At 53.5% G+C, this 15,951-nt stretch overlaps 1 protein-coding gene across 2 annotated transcripts in view; it reads left to right on the top strand.

The window, feature by feature from the left end:
- KSR2 (kinase suppressor of ras 2) overlaps window positions 1-9,692 on the top strand; it is an 87,090-nt gene extending 77,398 nt beyond the window's left edge. The window contains exons 18-20 of one of the 2 annotated variants that reach the window (XM_040606384.1): window positions 2,497-2,626; window positions 3,053-3,186; window positions 5,081-9,692. In XM_040606384.1, coding sequence (XP_040462318.1) covers window positions 2,497-2,626; window positions 3,053-3,186; window positions 5,081-5,087 — 271 coding nt within the window. In that variant the 3' untranslated portion in view covers window positions 5,088-9,692. Of the gene's footprint in view, window positions 1-2,496; window positions 2,627-3,052; window positions 3,191-5,080 lie in introns of those variants that run through there. The other variant, XM_040606393.1, reaches the window with a different exon arrangement.
- Window positions 9,693-15,951: the final 6,259 nt, after the last annotated feature.

Genomic DNA, 15,951 nt, shown 5'->3' with positions numbered 1-15,951 from the left:
AGTTGTGCCAGCTGTGAGCTGCTCTGTGCAGCCGGGAGGGGAAGGGGACATGGGTTTTTTGCTTGCTGCAACACCAAGGGGATGTTTCATGTGGGAATCCCCATCGCTGGGTGCAGAGCACCTTCCTGTTTGAGAAGTTTTGTGTTAACTCCCTCCCAAAACACCAAATCCCCTGTTGTGGCTATGGAGCAGGGTGGCTCTGGGCAATGGGATCTGGAGCATCATGGGGACGCCAGCCTGGTGTGATGTCTCCCCTGCATCCTCTTGGGGTGGGTACCACCGGGATGTCAGCTAGGGATGCAGAAGGTTGGGGACACAGGCTGGGGAGCCCCCAGACACCCCAATTCTCTCCAGCAGCCAGCTGCAGAGGGGTTGGCAGCAGTAGCTGCTGCTGTGAGCTGGGGCTGCTGGGGAGATGAGATGCCTAAAGGTCAAGAAGAGGAGAACTGATGAGTCTCCTTCAGCGAACTGGCTCATCACTCCTGCTGCTTATCTGAAAGCAAGCCTCCCTTACGGCAGGAGCCCAATTGCCCTGATAAAACCTTTCTCGAGGTGGACATAGGGCTGGGGGCTTTACCCAGAGGATTAATTTTCTTGTGAATACCTTAAAGGCTGCGGGGATTAGTGTGCGTGGGGCTGTTATGGGAGGCGATATTTCCATCAAAACCACAGTAATTACAGCCGAAAGGGTCTGGCTTTTTTTTTCCTCCCTCCCTGAGGTATATCTTTAGCACAAAAATAAAGAAGTAATTAAGGGATCATATCGAACTAAGTGAGAGTCAGTTACTTAGACTTAGTTTTTCCTCCTTTCTTTGAGTGTGAGCTCTGGCCTTATGTAAAGTATGAGTTTCCTTAAAAGATTAAAAGATTTTCCCACATTTTTTGTCTTTCTTGTTTCTGCTGCCCTCCGCTGAGCCCGGGAGGCTCACAGCTGATCCGGAGGGTTATTGCCATCGCCATTTCCCTCTAGGGATTTGGGGATCAGCAACAGCGAGAGGAAAAGATCTTTTAAAGAAGACAGAAATTTTAAATTAAAGCGTGGGTGAAGGCGGCGCAGAGCGGGGTGCTGAGGCTGACGGCACGTGCTCGACAAAGTCTGCAAGATTGTGGCAACAATTAATGTTAGATGTGTGGTCTTCTGCAAAGGGAGATGGAGCAGCAGATCACTCTCCATAGCACCATCTGTACCCCAGGAAACACAGTCCAGATATTTGGGATGCATCACATGAAGGTGAAAACTTAAGCCTCAAACTCCCAACTAGAAATTTGAATTTAACGGCATTGGATGCATTCAGGCACTTTAAAAATCCTGGCTGATGCCTGAACATCTTGTCCTGTGCCACCAGGACCTGTCTCTCTCCAGCCTCCCCATTCCTCTGTGCCTACAGCACCAATGGGCATCTCACATTATTCACATTTTTTGAGATCGATAGTCAAACTGTATGCATATTTTTCAAAAATCAGGGAGCCCCCCATCCAAGAGTGTTCTTTCATTTATCAGACTCCCTCCCCCAGATTTTTCCACCCAGATGCTGTTTTAACTCTGCTTCTCGCTGCTTTAACTGGCTGTGATGGCATCCCTTGAAGGGAAAAGTAAGTCCAGGGAATTTGCCTTGGAAATCAGGGCCAGCACTGTGGGATCAGGGGCTTATCCAGCCTCCGAGTGCTGGAAAACAAGGGTGGAAAAGTCCCAGGCGGTAGCGGGGGTGGAGGACCACGGGGATGCCTGCCAGCTCAGCCAGAGATACCGTTGTTTTGGGATATTCCCTTGGATTTGGAAGTCCTCATGGAAAGGAGGGCTTGGCTTAGTGATAAGAGCAGTGCAGTGGCAGATGGCTAGGGGTTCTCATGTGCCATCACCCGGTGAGGGTGCCAGGGATGGTTCATGCCATGGCTTGGATGGCTTTTTGTGGTTTGGAGTGCTTTTTCCAAAAGAAAAAGGAAAAAGTCAGAGCAAAAGTGAATTTTCAGGTTCATTCTTCCCTGGTGCTTGCTGCCCCAAGCAGCTGGAGCAGGTGGCAGAGTTAGAAATGCCAGCCCGGCGGCTGGACCATGTATTTACCCCCCGCATCATCTATTAAGCTACTCGGCGGGCAGCGGGGCAAGGTGCTATTGCATCCTAGTGGGAGATTCCCACTTGATGTAACAGGCTGGCTGGCAGCTCTGCCCATTATTCTGCACGTGCCTCTGCCTGTGCATCCATCAGCCTCTGTCCTCCTGCCCATGGGCCATATTCTCCCCTGGTGTAAATCAGGGGCTGCAGCAGGCTGTCAGTCAAATTGACAGCCTCAGTTACTTCCTCTGGAAAATGGGAGAGGTGATGTCTCTGTGATGAGGGCTGAGCATCTCTGGTGTCATATCTGGGATGAAGCACCTCCTGGATGTGGATGATTTTTAGAGCAGGGAGAGGCAGCGGATGTGGGTGCAATGAGCAGCCATACCCCTGTGCGATGCCTCCCAGCTCCTCCCAACTCTAATCCCTGCCGTCTCCCACAGCACGATCTGGTATGAGCTGCATGCACGGGAATGGCCCTTCAAGACACAGCCAGCGGAGGCAATAATCTGGCAGGTGGGAAGAGGGATGAAGCCCAACCTCAGCCAGATCGGGATGGGCAAGGAGATCTCGGTAGGTGGTGTGGAGCAGGTGCTGGAGCCCTGCGTGTATGTGTGTGTGTGCATGGAGGGGGAACGTGCCCCACTGGTGCATGCCCTGGGTGGGGGGTCCCTTTGAAAAATTCTCTGTGCTGCCCAGGATCTGCCAGCAAAAAAGCGAGGGGTCCCTCCCTCTGGGGTCCCTTCCCCTCCAGCCAGTGGGACTCAGTCTAGCTGCTGGTGGCACAAGAACAGTTTGCATGTTCCCTCCATGCCAGCCCTTTGCAGGGATGCGGTGATGGAGATACGGTCCTTACGGGGGTGGACACATTCCCTCTGCCCTGGCACTTCAGAAGGATGCAGTGATGGAGGTGGGGTCGTGCTGGGAGGACGTTAGGTGCGGAGATCATGGTGGGAGAGGGATTGGCTCTGCTCACGCACTTGTCCTGTGTGGCTGCAGGACATCCTCCTCTTCTGCTGGGCCTATGAGCAAGAGGAGAGACCCACCTTCACCAAGCTCATGGACATGCTGGAGAAACTGCCAAAGCGCAACCGTCGCCTTTCCCATCCCGGGCACTTCTGGAAGTCAGCAGAGTAAGTCCCTGTCCTTGCCTGGTTTTCCCTGTGGTGGCTGGAAGCTCTGCCTGCACCCCTCAGCACGCCACTGTCACAGCTGACTGGGTAGCATTGGCGGGGGGCATGGGGACAAGCTGTGCGTATATTGGTGCCATGGTGCGGGGGGCAAGCATGGGTAGAAAGGGTGGTCATAGAGTGCTGTGCCCATGCCAGCTGTCACTGCAGTGCTGGCTGTTCTTATTGGGCTGAAAAAGCCTGGGAAAGTAGTTGGAGACGATCAGGAGGAGCTTAGCGAAGTGCTCCATCATCGCTGGGAGGAAGAAGCAGGGTAGGTCCAGGGGCAGGCTGGGGCCAGGACATCTGTTTCAGGGATACCTGCTTTGGGGACATCGGCCAGGGCTCCAGTGCCTGCTTCTGCACCCCTCTCAAAGTGGTTTCCCTCCTGGGAAGGTGGTTTTTCCTTCTTTTGCCCAGATTTAACTGGTGGGGGGATATCCTGCCTGGGGTCCCTCCCCAGACCTGCAGCCTGTGGCAGCCATCGCAGCTTCCAGCGCTGGGAAAAGAACATCGTCTCTTCTCCCACAGACAGCTCGTGGCCAAGTCCTGCTCCGTTTCATTGCTTTGGCTTAGTCACATCTCTCTGCTTCAGCAAACACAGCATAAATGGGTCCCCAGTCAGGGTTTCAGGATCTGGCCTGTTGGTAACAGCAGGCAAAACCCAGAAGTATCACTTAGAGACTCATTTTCTTCCCTTGAATTCATCGTATTATGACAAATAGGATCAAAAGCCTAATCCATGCAGGGGTTGCATTCATGGGGGGATTTTTCCTTCTCCTGGTGTGCATGCCCAGACTGTGGAGGCTGGAAATGGGCAGGGAGGGATGGCAGCAGAGGTGAGCTAAGGGAGAGAAGTGAGGGCAATTTTGACTACTTCAAGCATCTTTTTTGGACCTCACTGAGGGTTGGAGATGCAGATTTCTTCTGCTGTATCTGATAACAAACCTCCTTGCTTCCTTATCTGTGTGACAAGTGTGGGCGGCCCCAAGGTTACGGGCACAGCGAAAGCCGCTGGAGTGTCCCTTGTGCCACCTCCCATCCCCGTGTGCTCAGGGCTGATGAGGGGCTCCTGGGACCAGCACAAAGCCAGCGGTCAGATGGCCCCCAAATCACCTGGAACATAAGCCAATAATCAGGAGGGAAGTTAATTACCAGTCCGTGCTCCGAGCAGGCACCAGGGTGGCTCCTGCAGCCAGGCAAGGAAAGCTGAAGGTTGATGAACCCCAAAGCAGGTGGCTGTATAATTGCTTGGTTGGGTTTGGGAAGGTTTTTGCAGTCAGAGCCACACTCTGCCTGCCCTAGGCTGTGGCTGGCCGGCAGCTTCCTCTTAATTACCGGCCCCATCTTTTGCTAAGTGCGAGGGGAGGGAGGATTCTTCAGCTCAGCTCTCGCTTTCCATCTGAGCTGCCTCCTTCCTGAGGGACTCGGCTCTGGCCACTGTTCCCATGTTAGGTCCTGGCTTCCCCGTGGGGTCCTGGCTCACCCACAGATCCCAGCTGTGCACAGGGATGAGCCGGCTGCGGTACCTGGGGGCTCTGCCATACCTGCACTCGGGGTTCCTGCTGCTGGGAGAGCCTGGATGCACGGGGATGGGGCTGAGCTGTGTGGTACCCAACAAGCCTTTTCCCCTCTAGATGATACTAAGTCTGAGACTTGCCTGCACCAGCAAAACCCAGGCTGGGCTGGTGGGGAGGTGCAGAAGTGCACTGCTTCCCACAGTGCCACTGCATTCCGGGGCAGCTCTGGGGCAAACCCACTTGGGGAGGCTTTTTTGCAACCACCTGCCCCACAAAAACCCGTGGTGCCCTGGGACAAAGTGCCCAGTGCTGACTCTGCTGTGTTGTGTCCCTTCCAGGCTGTGACGGGAGGAGTTAAGGGATGGTGCCTTCCTCCCCCTGCGGTTCTCCTCTTCCTCTCCGCTTCCCACCCTGTGCTACAGAGGAGCAGCGGGTGCCACGGGCCAACAGCGGAATGGGAATGAGCCTCTTCCCCCGCAGCGTTTCATCCTCTCTGCAAGGGCTGGAGGAGCCAAGCTGGTGGCAGAGCGCCAGGGACGCCCGGCTGCGGTGGGATGGGGACGGCGGGCAGCTCCCCGTGCACATGGGGTCAGGTCTGGGGCCGGTTCCCCTCCGAGCAGGGGGAACCCATGAGGCAGATGGCTTCAATTTAACCCCCAGGGCTCCTCTGATCCCAACCAGCATGGTCAATGCTCATGACGCTCGAATGGGGAGGGGTTGCTTCTTGGTTCTCGATGAGTTTATTTAATTTCCTTTATCTATTTATTTATTTTTTAAATGAAAAAAGGGGGAAATGTTGCTGATTTAGCGCTGGAGCCTGCCGGGGCCAGGGAGTGCCGCTGCTATTAGCTACCCCCTGCGGGAAAATGCATCTGCAGAGCCGGAGCTGGAGGAGTCCTGCTCCCCCTCGCCTCTGCAACCCCTTCCTGGGCAGCCGTGACCTTTCACAAGTGGCTTCTTTACCTCCTGGCCATGCCCACTTACATTTCTGCCCTCCAGGTCTCCCTCTCAGCAGGTTGCTTCTCCACATTCCTGTTAATTTAGCTGTTTGCCCCAGCACATATCTAATCAGCGAGCCTTTCCTTCTCGCCCTCCCTACTGCTGCTTTGCTTTTGGCTTCGATCTTCATTCCTGAAGGCACTGCCAAAGCCCTGGGTTTGGGGGTGCTCTGGGGCCAGGCAGAGCGGAGCAGCTGGGACTGGGGTCCTTCCCCTCTCCCATTGCCTTCCTCAGGCTCGTTGCCGGAGCCGGGGATGTGGACAAGCTCTGGTTGTACAGAGCATCTCCCTCCCCAGCCCCACGCAGGGAGCCATGGACATCTTGGCTGAACAAACAGCCATGCCCAGGACTGTTTTCCCCTGCATATTCATCTTCCATCAGCCAAACCCCGGACCTCCCCGAAGAGATGCTCTTTGGGCAGCATTTGGGAGCTGGTGTTGCCATCTGAATACCGTGTGCCGGTATTTCCCTCTCCCCATCATCTCGGATGGGCCCTCGAGCCCATTAGATGAGCTGTCAAGCGAGGGATGATAGCAAATTGCGTTTTCAGGCCCTTATTGAGCATAATTGCTTGACAGGAACCATCCTGAATAATTCAATTGTAGTCTAAGTTAGCTTAATTTGGAGACATGACGAGGCTCTGCAAACTAACCAGCCCTGGTTTGTTTGCTGCTCCTCTAACTCCCCCTTGCCGGCATTTGAACCTCTTTAACATAAGTAAATGAAGATTAGAAACGTAATTGCAGCTAGCAAGAGATGTTACTTTAATCATGGGGGCGTGTATGAAGGTGCTTTTATGTCTTAAAATTTGCACAAGTGCATATGTATAAAAATCTGAGGTGGGCAGGAGCAAGGGCGGTGAATCCAGCCTCCAAGCATGCTGGCAGAGGGTCGGTCTGGGTGAGTCTTCTGCTGATGCTTTCAGGACATTTGCTGTGCCATGTAGTTGCATCTCACTCTCAGATGTTTTGCATGAAGTTGGGATGAGGCAGGATCACCTGCTTCTGCCTTTGATGCTGAGGCCAAGTGGGATGAGCAAGCGAGAGCAGGGTGAGCCCTCGTTTGTGCTAATTGCCCCCTGCACCAGGCAGCAGGGCCAGTTTGTGGTCCCCATGGCCTCATGCTGCAGAGCTCAGTGTAGGTGGCTGAGCATCACCTCATCCCAGTGATGATGAAGGGTGCTCCATGGCTGTTCACCTTCTGCCTCCTCCACATTCCACTTCTTCCCTCATGAACAACCCCCCCATCTTCTTCATCCCACCCTGGGCTGCAGCAGTGATGTCCTCTGCTGCCCATCCTCCCCATCCCAACCCTTCCCTGCTGTCTCATACCCTCTCCATCCTCTGTGCGTGAGCACATGTGCCATAAATGTTGCACTAAGCCTCAGAGTCTCCCTGAGTTTTCACCAATGCCTTCACCTGTCATGGTCCTGGGGTCTGTTGGGGGGAGCACAGCCCCATCACCAGTGGTCTCTGCTGCTGGAGGGGCACAGGGGAGTCTCACTGTGAACTCACCGGTCCCCAAACCACGTTCAGAGAGAGGCATTGCTGTAGAAAGGTGGTGTCCTTCTCGCTCGGTGGTTTTAGTTTCTGTGTAGGTGTGAACTTCCTAGGCGAGCAGTAGCAAGTAAAACGTGTTGTAAGGATGAAGGAGGTGATACCATGGGTGATACTCAGCACTGGGGGTGGCAAAACGCTGTAGCCTGATAGACTCGTGGATTTATGGTGGAAGATACAACGTCCATCTTGAAAGACTTACTGTGGGTTTATTCTCTGTGCCCCAAGCCCCCTGCTTGCCTAGAAGGTCTCACCTTGACATAATCCCCCCATGGGGTCTCCCCAGCCGTTGGCAAACACCTGCTCTATTTTATTGGCCAAGACTCAAGGAAACAAGTGAACTGATGAGCAAGTTGGTTTGGTTGCCCCATGGCATTAGGTCCTTACCACGAGCACAGGGCCCTCTGCAGCAGCCTCAGCCAAGCATTTCTCCCCTGGATTTTGGGCATTTGAAGGGAGCTAAGTGCTCCTGTAGCCAACAAACCTTGCCAACTCTTCTCTCATCTCTTTCCTCTTTCTCCCTGCTTCCCTCGTCGTAACATCTCAGCCAGGCCATGAGCAGAGCTGTCACACAATAGTATTGGTGGAAAAATAGCTGCCCTGTATTTATCATAAATTAGCTCAGAAGAGCAGCTCCTTCGCTTCCATTCAGTGCAGCGATGGTTGTTTATGCAGCCGTGTTATTTGCATCATGCTTTCTTATTTTTGAAAGTCTTAATTATTAAAAAAAACCCAAACCAACAAATCTTACTTTTTTTTGTTGTTGCTGTTCTTTGTTTTTTGACTCTGGCTTTGTGAGGGTTTTTTTTTTTTTTCCCCAGTTTAAAAATATCCAGCCCTTCAGCAGGGAGAGAATGTAGGAGAAGCTCTCCACAATGCCCTCTAATAGGAGATCCGAAGGAGCGAGAAGGTCCATCCGGTGGCTCAGTTTAGCTGCATGAGCTAGAGGAGAGACAGGGGTTATTTCCAGATGCGCTGGGTGAGAGCGGAGCCTGCTTTAGCACGGTGGTGTTCTGAGCAGCAGCTTGAGATGCAGGGAACCATCCCCAGCCCTGCGGTACATCCCTGGGCTCCTGCAGCAGAGCAGCCCCAGCGATGCTCTCCTGACCCGGTCCTCCTGCTCTCAGCTGCTTCATCTTTTCAGTCACCCTCTGAGGCTCTTCCCTGAGCTCCCCAGTCCCTGACTTTGCTGCTGCCCAAGGTTTCTTTCCCAGCGTTTCAGCGCTCATGGGAAATGCTGCGTTTGGCGCTGGGTAGCGAAGCCACTGCCAGTGGTGGAAGTGGTGGTGCTGCATGACCCCAAAGTGCTATGTCCTCCTTTGGCTGCTAAGTTATATCCCCCAGCCCTGCTGCTTCTTCTATCCACCCCCCCAAACTACCCAAATCCTCGCTGAGCCATGACCGGGCAGTTCCTGGGGATGATGAGCTCAGAGTCCGTCCCCGATGACTTTTATCCAATACTTGACATGGCAGGAGCCAAGATGATTAAGATTTAAGACAGATGGTAGGCAGAAATGAGTATCTTTGAGGTGGAGTTGCTCCTCAGCCTTTGCTAGATGCTATGGAAGGGTTGGTGCCTATGGATTGGTCCATGCTAAGAAGAAGGGGTCTATGTTGGAGGTGCCATGAGGTGCTGTCTGCACCCCCAAGTGCCATGGGGAGCCCCAGGTCAACCCTGCCAGGGTGGCACTCTGCTGAGCACCTTTGCTTTCCTTCCCCCTTTCTTCACCATTTATTTATTTTAATTTATTTAATTTTAATTTTTTTTTTTAATAATGATTCTTCGAGAAGCTTGGTCACCTGCAAAAGCCTTCTTTAGTTTCTGGTCCCTGTAAAGTATGCTGTTACATTTTCTTGTACATAAGGTATATATAAATATATATACATATCTCTATATGTATGTATATAGATATATACATATATAATGAGCTCTAAATCCTGTACAGTTTCAAACTGAACTCAATGGCCTGCTTTGTTTTCTCTGTGTTAGTTCTGACCGTTGCAGAATGAGCTGACTTTCATTTCCCTTTTCCTCTTTCCCTTTTCTTTTTATAAATATATACATAAATATATATATATATATATTTTGTTGTCGTTGTTGCAAAACTCTCGTCACTGGAAAAGAACAGTTGATTCTGGTGCAAAAAATATATCACCCCACAAACCAACAACAACAAAAAATTGCTGAGAAAGGCACGATGGATCTCCCTGATGTAAATTTGTACAGTAACATTTATAACGTTTTCTACACTTGAAGAAAGTATTTATAATTTCAGCTGTCTGATTGAGTGCGAATCTCTGTGACCTGCAGAAATGGATAGCCATTTGTTCCTGTGGTTTCTCGTGCAGTGTTTGGTGAGGTGACAGTGTATGAATTATTTATGCCAATAAAAAAAAAAACAAACACAAACCTTTGAAAACCATTGCACCCCTGTGCTGCTCCGCGCCGCCAGCTGCTCCCTGCCCTCTCCTTGCTCCACAGTGGCATCGCATCCCAGTGGTGGGGTGGGAGTATTTTTCCGTGGCTGGATCTGGACCACTGTCCTCCATCAGACCCCTGGGAGCATCTTGGTGTCTGGTCCAGCAATGCTCAGGGGGAAACACAGCACTGCCGAACCCCCCTTTTTCTCTCTCCCACCGTGTCGGCTCGCAGCCCAGCCCTTTGGGGACAATAATTCACAGCGAACGTTTGGATGGGAGCCACAGGGAGCCGCAGCAGCCGAAAACGTGGGAGTTGGGCAAATTATGGGGCAGGCAGCAGATAAATCTCCGCGTGGCTCTGCTTGCAGAGGGGCTGGGGCTGGGGTGGGGTGCATGCCAGGGCAGTGCTCCTCCCCAGCTGGACCCCCACAGGGACAGCTGAGCCTGGTGATGAAGCGCTGGAGGCTCTTCGCATCTGCTGCTTTATTTGTTTGCTTCTCCCATGCTGTTTTACTGGGGGGCTACCATAAATCTGCAAAACAGCCCGTCAGAAAGCAGCAGCAGTGCTTGCTTGTGGGGCTGATGCAGGCGGTACCCGATGGTAGGAGATGGAGAAGAAAATCACAGAGGGTTCATGTCGCTTTCCCCCTCTCCTTCCCTCCTCACTATCGCCTGAGTGCTTGAAAGGTAAAATAATGATGGCTCACCATTAATAAACCATGAATACTCAACACTTCTCCTGTTGAGGGCTTTTCATCTTTCAAAGCCTGCAGGAGCCAGTAACCAATTAGACCAGACACATCCCGGGAGGGGAGCTGTGGGAGGGTCAGCCAGGGGGATTTTCCTGGGAAGGATGGAAGGGGGCTGCTGTGATGGGACATGGATCTCCCAGACAAGAGAGAAACAGCGGATTTGGGTATAAAGAGCCACTACTTAATGCCCTCTCCCTGCCAGGGACTTGTCTCCCCCCTGGCTCCCTTGCAGGTTAAATGGGGTACTGGCTGCATCGAGGTGTCACCATCTCTTGCATATATGGTATAAACAGGGGGTTAAATCCTGCTGATGGTTCCCCTGGTGTAAATCTGGAGAGCTCCCATCAGTCTGGAATATAACTGGTTGGCACTGGTGTGTAACTGGGCAGCCAGGGCCCTGGTGGCTCCAGTGCTCCAGTGATGGAGCTGCTAATTGAAATGCCGGCAGCAGTGCTGAGCCCCTGCTGAGCCCAGCGCAGGGATGCTGAGCTCGCTCCTAGCTTGTAGCTAATGAGATGCCAGCACCAGGACGGGGATAAATGTGCAATATATCCCCAAAACAGCCTTAACAATGGCAGTGGTGGATTAGAGGTGCCTCTGAAAACATATCTGCATATATACACGTGCGTGTGTGTGTATCGGAGAGCCACATGAATACGCACATGTGTCTGTAATTGCCTTCTTGCTGTTGATGAATCACGAGCCATTAATATTTCACAGGTGAGGAAAAATGCAGAGAGTGAAAGAGGAGCTAAACCCTCAGGATGCTGGCTCTAGCCTTCCTGCCACTGCTCTGGGGTGAACCCATGGCAATGCTGTGGGACCGCAGGTCAGGGCTCGGGGTGGGCATCGCTCCCATTTGGGTGCTGGGTGCCAGTGGCATTGGTAGAACGTGGGTGCAGCCAGCTTGGCCTGGTGTGAGCAGGTACCATCATCAAATGGGGCTGTTTGCTTTGGGTAGTAATGCTTTTGAGGTCGGCTATGTTGATGGAGAAGAGCAGAGGGCACCTGCATTTTTACTGGGGGGTGGCTTCAGAGATGGCCCCATGCATCCAGGTCCTACTTGGGTGACCCACTCCCCCTCCAGACACACAGGGGCTTATTATACACACTTGCCTTCCTTGACTGTCCCCCAAACTAAATGTACTCTGAAGCCTTTTATTGACCTGAACTTAAAAAATCAGATACATGGGCACCAAGGTGGTGCACCCGGCTGTTAGACCTAGACGCCAGCCACAAGCCTCTGCTCACCGCGGGGACTGTGCTGTCACCGCAGAGACAGCTGCAGGTACCGTGTCTGCTGCCAACAGGTCTGGGTTCCCCTTTCCATTCTGCATCAGCTGAAATGGGAGGAAAAAAAGGGTGGCAGGGAGCCGAGCCCTCAGCCTGGAGGGTGAGAACCAGCGATGGCTCCCAGCCAGCGCTGCCAGCCGTCCCAACCCAGCACCAGGGGGTCTTGGCGGGGGCCAGGGTTGCACAGGGGTTGCTGAGCAGGAAATAAATGTAATTTAATTAATCCTGTGGATTAATGCAACATTCACGCTGCAGCCAGAGCCAGAACGGGGCTAGCAAGGGTCTGGCATCGCTGACCCAGACCCGGAGCATCCTGCTGGTGCTGGTCCTCCCCAGGACGGGCACAGCCCCAGCACGGGCTGGGGTGGTGGCAGTGCCTGACAATGGGGTATTGTTCAGCCACTGTAATTTATGGTTCCTCCCCTGGCTTGTCTGGGCTTTCTCAGGAGCCTCAATGAGCCCTTGCAGCTGAAGCACAGGGCTGGTCCCTTCCAGGGGGACCAAGGTTGGGCTGAGCCCCCCACAGCCACCCCAACAGGGACTGGGGGGATCCTGTCTGGGTGATGCATGGGGAGTAAAGCACAGCTCCAGCCCTCCATCAGGGCTTGAATAGCTGTCCCGGGAGCAGGAGGCATGGGGACAGCCCAGGCCTGCTCCACCTTGGATATCCTGGAGAGCATTGTGGGGGCTGTGGGGAGCCCTGGGCAGGTGGCTGGTGATGCAATGACTAATTAGCCACTTCTGTTATGGCCGCCCACCCTTTAACAGGATTGTTGCTCTGAGCCAGAGCAGAGCTGATCCTGCTTTGCAGAAAGACCCAGCTGATCAGTGGGATTAATGCTAGCCAGGGTATTATAAGGGAGTTACTCAGTTTCTTCCTTGTGCTTTTCTTGGGGTGGTGGGTCATCTCCATCTTCCTCTGCCTACCTGCCAGGGAAGGGGCTGCCTTGGCCAAGGTCCCTGTGGTCCTGCTGTCCCATTACTCAGCAGATTCTCTTTCCTCACCTCTATTTTTATGTTGTCCTCTTGGACAGAAACCTGACCCCCGGCTGCCTTGCCCTGTGCTGGGGACATTACGTGAGTTCCTGCTTGGCTCCCAGCACAGGACCCTTTCCTCCCGGCAGCCCTGGGAAAGAGGAGTGATTCCCAGTTCCCAGCTTTTTGCCTTAAACTTCGCACCTGCAACCTCCTCCAAGGGTTAAAGAGCTGAGCTGTGCCCTCGGCAGCACCAGGTAGAAAAACTGGCTGCAGGCTTTCCTGTGTCTTGCAGCTATTTATTTATTCCTTGTTTTGTTGGGACAGGGTGGCTTTCTGTGCCTGTGTACCAAACCCTGGGCTGGGGAGGGGGGTCAGGGCACCCCCTTTCTGTTGGGTGTGTTGTGAGGTGTGGAGATGGGACTGTGGTGCTGAAGGTCCCCTTGGAAAATCAACCCACAGCTCGGGGTTAGTGAAGGGCTGCGCTCTCCCGGGCGGCATTTGGGCAGCCGGCACGGTGAGAGCCGTGGCCAGGCAAGCAGTTGTCCCACCAGTGTGCGGGCTGACATTTTTTTGGGTGCATTGGGGTGCCAGGCATCACCATGGGTCTCCACAGTGCATGAAGAAGACCCTGTGCCCCCAGGGTCAGCCATGGTACCCACTGGCTCCGTGTCCCTATTTCTAGCTAGTGGTGGGAAACAGCCCAGCAATGTGGCTGGTACCAGGCACCGTGGGTGAGCCTTCAGCCTCTCCCTTCCTCCTCAGCCAGCAGCCCCCGCGGAGAGCGCTCAGCCGGGTGCTGCCCCCGGTCCCATGGTGATGGGCAGGGCGAGGGCACCATCCCAAGCTCAGCCGGACCTGTCAGCACATGCTGCCCATGTGGATTTGCTTTCTGGGAATACTGGGGTGCTGGGGAGGGACCAGCAACCATTTCTTCTGTGAGTGTGAAAGCAAGTGCTTCTGCCCACTTTTCCCTCCATGCAGCCAGGACTGAGGATGGCTGGGCTTCCCTCCTGGGCTCTCTCCTCCACCTGCAGGGAAAACACACCCTGGTTGCAATCCACTGGGGCATCACAGCCCTTCTGTGGGGTAAAGGGACACGACTCAGCCTGCACCAGTGCTACCATGATTACACCCAGTTGTGCAGCAGCTCTAGAAGCTCACAATGAGGGTTTGTGATGGTCTCCTGGAAAATCATGCTCTGTAAACACCTATTTATCTTGAAGAGGCTTTGGCAGCATTTAATTTGCTGGCTGCTGTGGCCACAGGTGCTTGGGGATGCCACAAGCCTGGGGACCAGCTGTCCCTCTGTCTGCTGGCATCCTCAGGCTGGTGTTGCACCAGTGGGCTCTTGAGGCCTTGATGGCTACCCTGTGCCTGGGGGAATGCAGGAGGCAATGGGCACTGTGACTAGTGCGATGCCACTGTGGCAGCTGAGCCCTGGCTTGGGTTTCACTTGCTGGTGGCTATTTTCAGGCCTACAGATCCGATGGGTGACAACGCTTGTGGCTGTGTGTGCATGATAATCAGCCTCAACACGACTGGTCCTTCCGCAGCCCAGCCGCACTGCTTTCTTTTTTAGGATCCAACTTATACACTCTTATTTTCAGCTGCTGGCTCCACACAACCCATCTCCCAGCACCCTGGGGGGATACAGCTCATTGCTTACCCCTTGCGTGTGGGTGCTGCTTGGATTAACATGTAGCATTCTGCCACATGGTGATCGGCCCCTGCTCCCTACTCAGACCCCCCAAACACCAACATTTGGCCACTTCTGAATTTGTTTGGCATTTATAGCAGTGCATCCATGCTGGTGGAGCAACCACAGGGATGCAGAGAGGCTCTGGGCAGCCCCCATGCTGGGAAGGGGAACATTTAGGCAGCGAGGATCCCATGCTCTGTGGCTGAGCAAACACCCTCAGTGTTTTCTCCCAGGTCCTGCCCCTGGGCTTGGCTCAGAGAAACACTACCTCAGGTGCTGGGAGGAAAATGGATTACCCCATTATCAGCACTTTCTCCCACACCTTAAATACAATGCACCTGGCAGGAGGTGAGCCCCTAGGTGCTGCTTGCCCACACCTGGTTGGTGCAGGCAAGTAGCTTGGCCATAGGCTCCTGGGAGGCACCTGTGGACTGTTTTTCCCAGGAGAACACCACTGTGGCCACTGCTGGACTTGACCTCGTGGTGAGTGAGACATGGGCTGGTGGGCAGAGACCCTGGGCTGGGTCCTCGTGTGTCAGGGCTGGCGCAGGGGCTTGGGGCTGCACCACATGTGCTGGGAGGGAGTGCCTGCCGTGCTTGAGGAGGGGTAAAGATCATGCTCAGCTCCTAATGGGGCAGATGAAAACTGTTATAGAGGCTCAAAACACTGTTGCCTGTGGAAATAAGGTGGGGAAGGCAAAGATTTGATTGCCTTCAAATGCTTGGGAAGCTGTTAAAATAGCAATTGCCCCAGTGGGAGCTGCAGCTCCAGAGCATCCCTCCCAGGTTTCCTCCTGCACTGCTGGAGATGTCTAAGAGCCTTCCCTAAATGCCTGTAGTCGATTACAAAAATGCCCTGCGCATCAAGGCACGGCACCTTTCTCAGCTGCCTCTTCCCTGTTTCCATGAAGCTGGTCAATGTGCGGTGATGGATCCTGGGAATCCAGGGCTGGAAGCCACAACCAGGGGTTTATAGGCAGAAACAATGAATTGCCTTGATGCCTCTGCTGTGAGGTAGCTGCTCAAAAGTTTTTAATGGAGACTTGGTAAAATGGCCCCAGTACAGATCAGTGCGGACTGACTCTGGCTTCAGAAGAGGAAAATGCCAGGTTAAATTGCTCACAGCCAGATAAAAGTGGAGTTTTGCAGGCAAACAGTGAGCAACTGGAGGGCACGCAGGGCAACGTTCCTGCTCTCACAAGCAGCATCTGAGTCGCCTTGGGATGGGAAGAACTTGTGTGAATTATAGCAGGGACCTGATCTGTAGGTGTTGACAGCAATCAAGGCAGGATGTGACTTTTGAAAACTATTTTTATTTTACAAGGTTTGTGTTCCTTGGGGTTGAGCTGAGGCTTCTGGGTGAGAGCGCCACATCCCTTCAATATGTGGGTCAAGCACATCCCTCCCTGCTCAGGGCTGGAGGGCTCTCGCTTAGGGTTAAAATCTCTTAAAGAGCCAAATAGGCTCTGCACCAGCTGAGCTGGGCAAGCTCAGGGGCTTTGCAGGAGCCG

Source organism: Falco naumanni, chromosome 1 (assembly GCF_017639655.2).
Source record: "Falco naumanni isolate bFalNau1 chromosome 1, bFalNau1.pat, whole genome shotgun sequence".
In the NCBI taxonomy this organism is placed as follows: domain Eukaryota; kingdom Metazoa; phylum Chordata; class Aves; order Falconiformes; family Falconidae; genus Falco; species Falco naumanni.
This window is presented reverse-complemented; position numbering and strand designations above follow the sequence as displayed.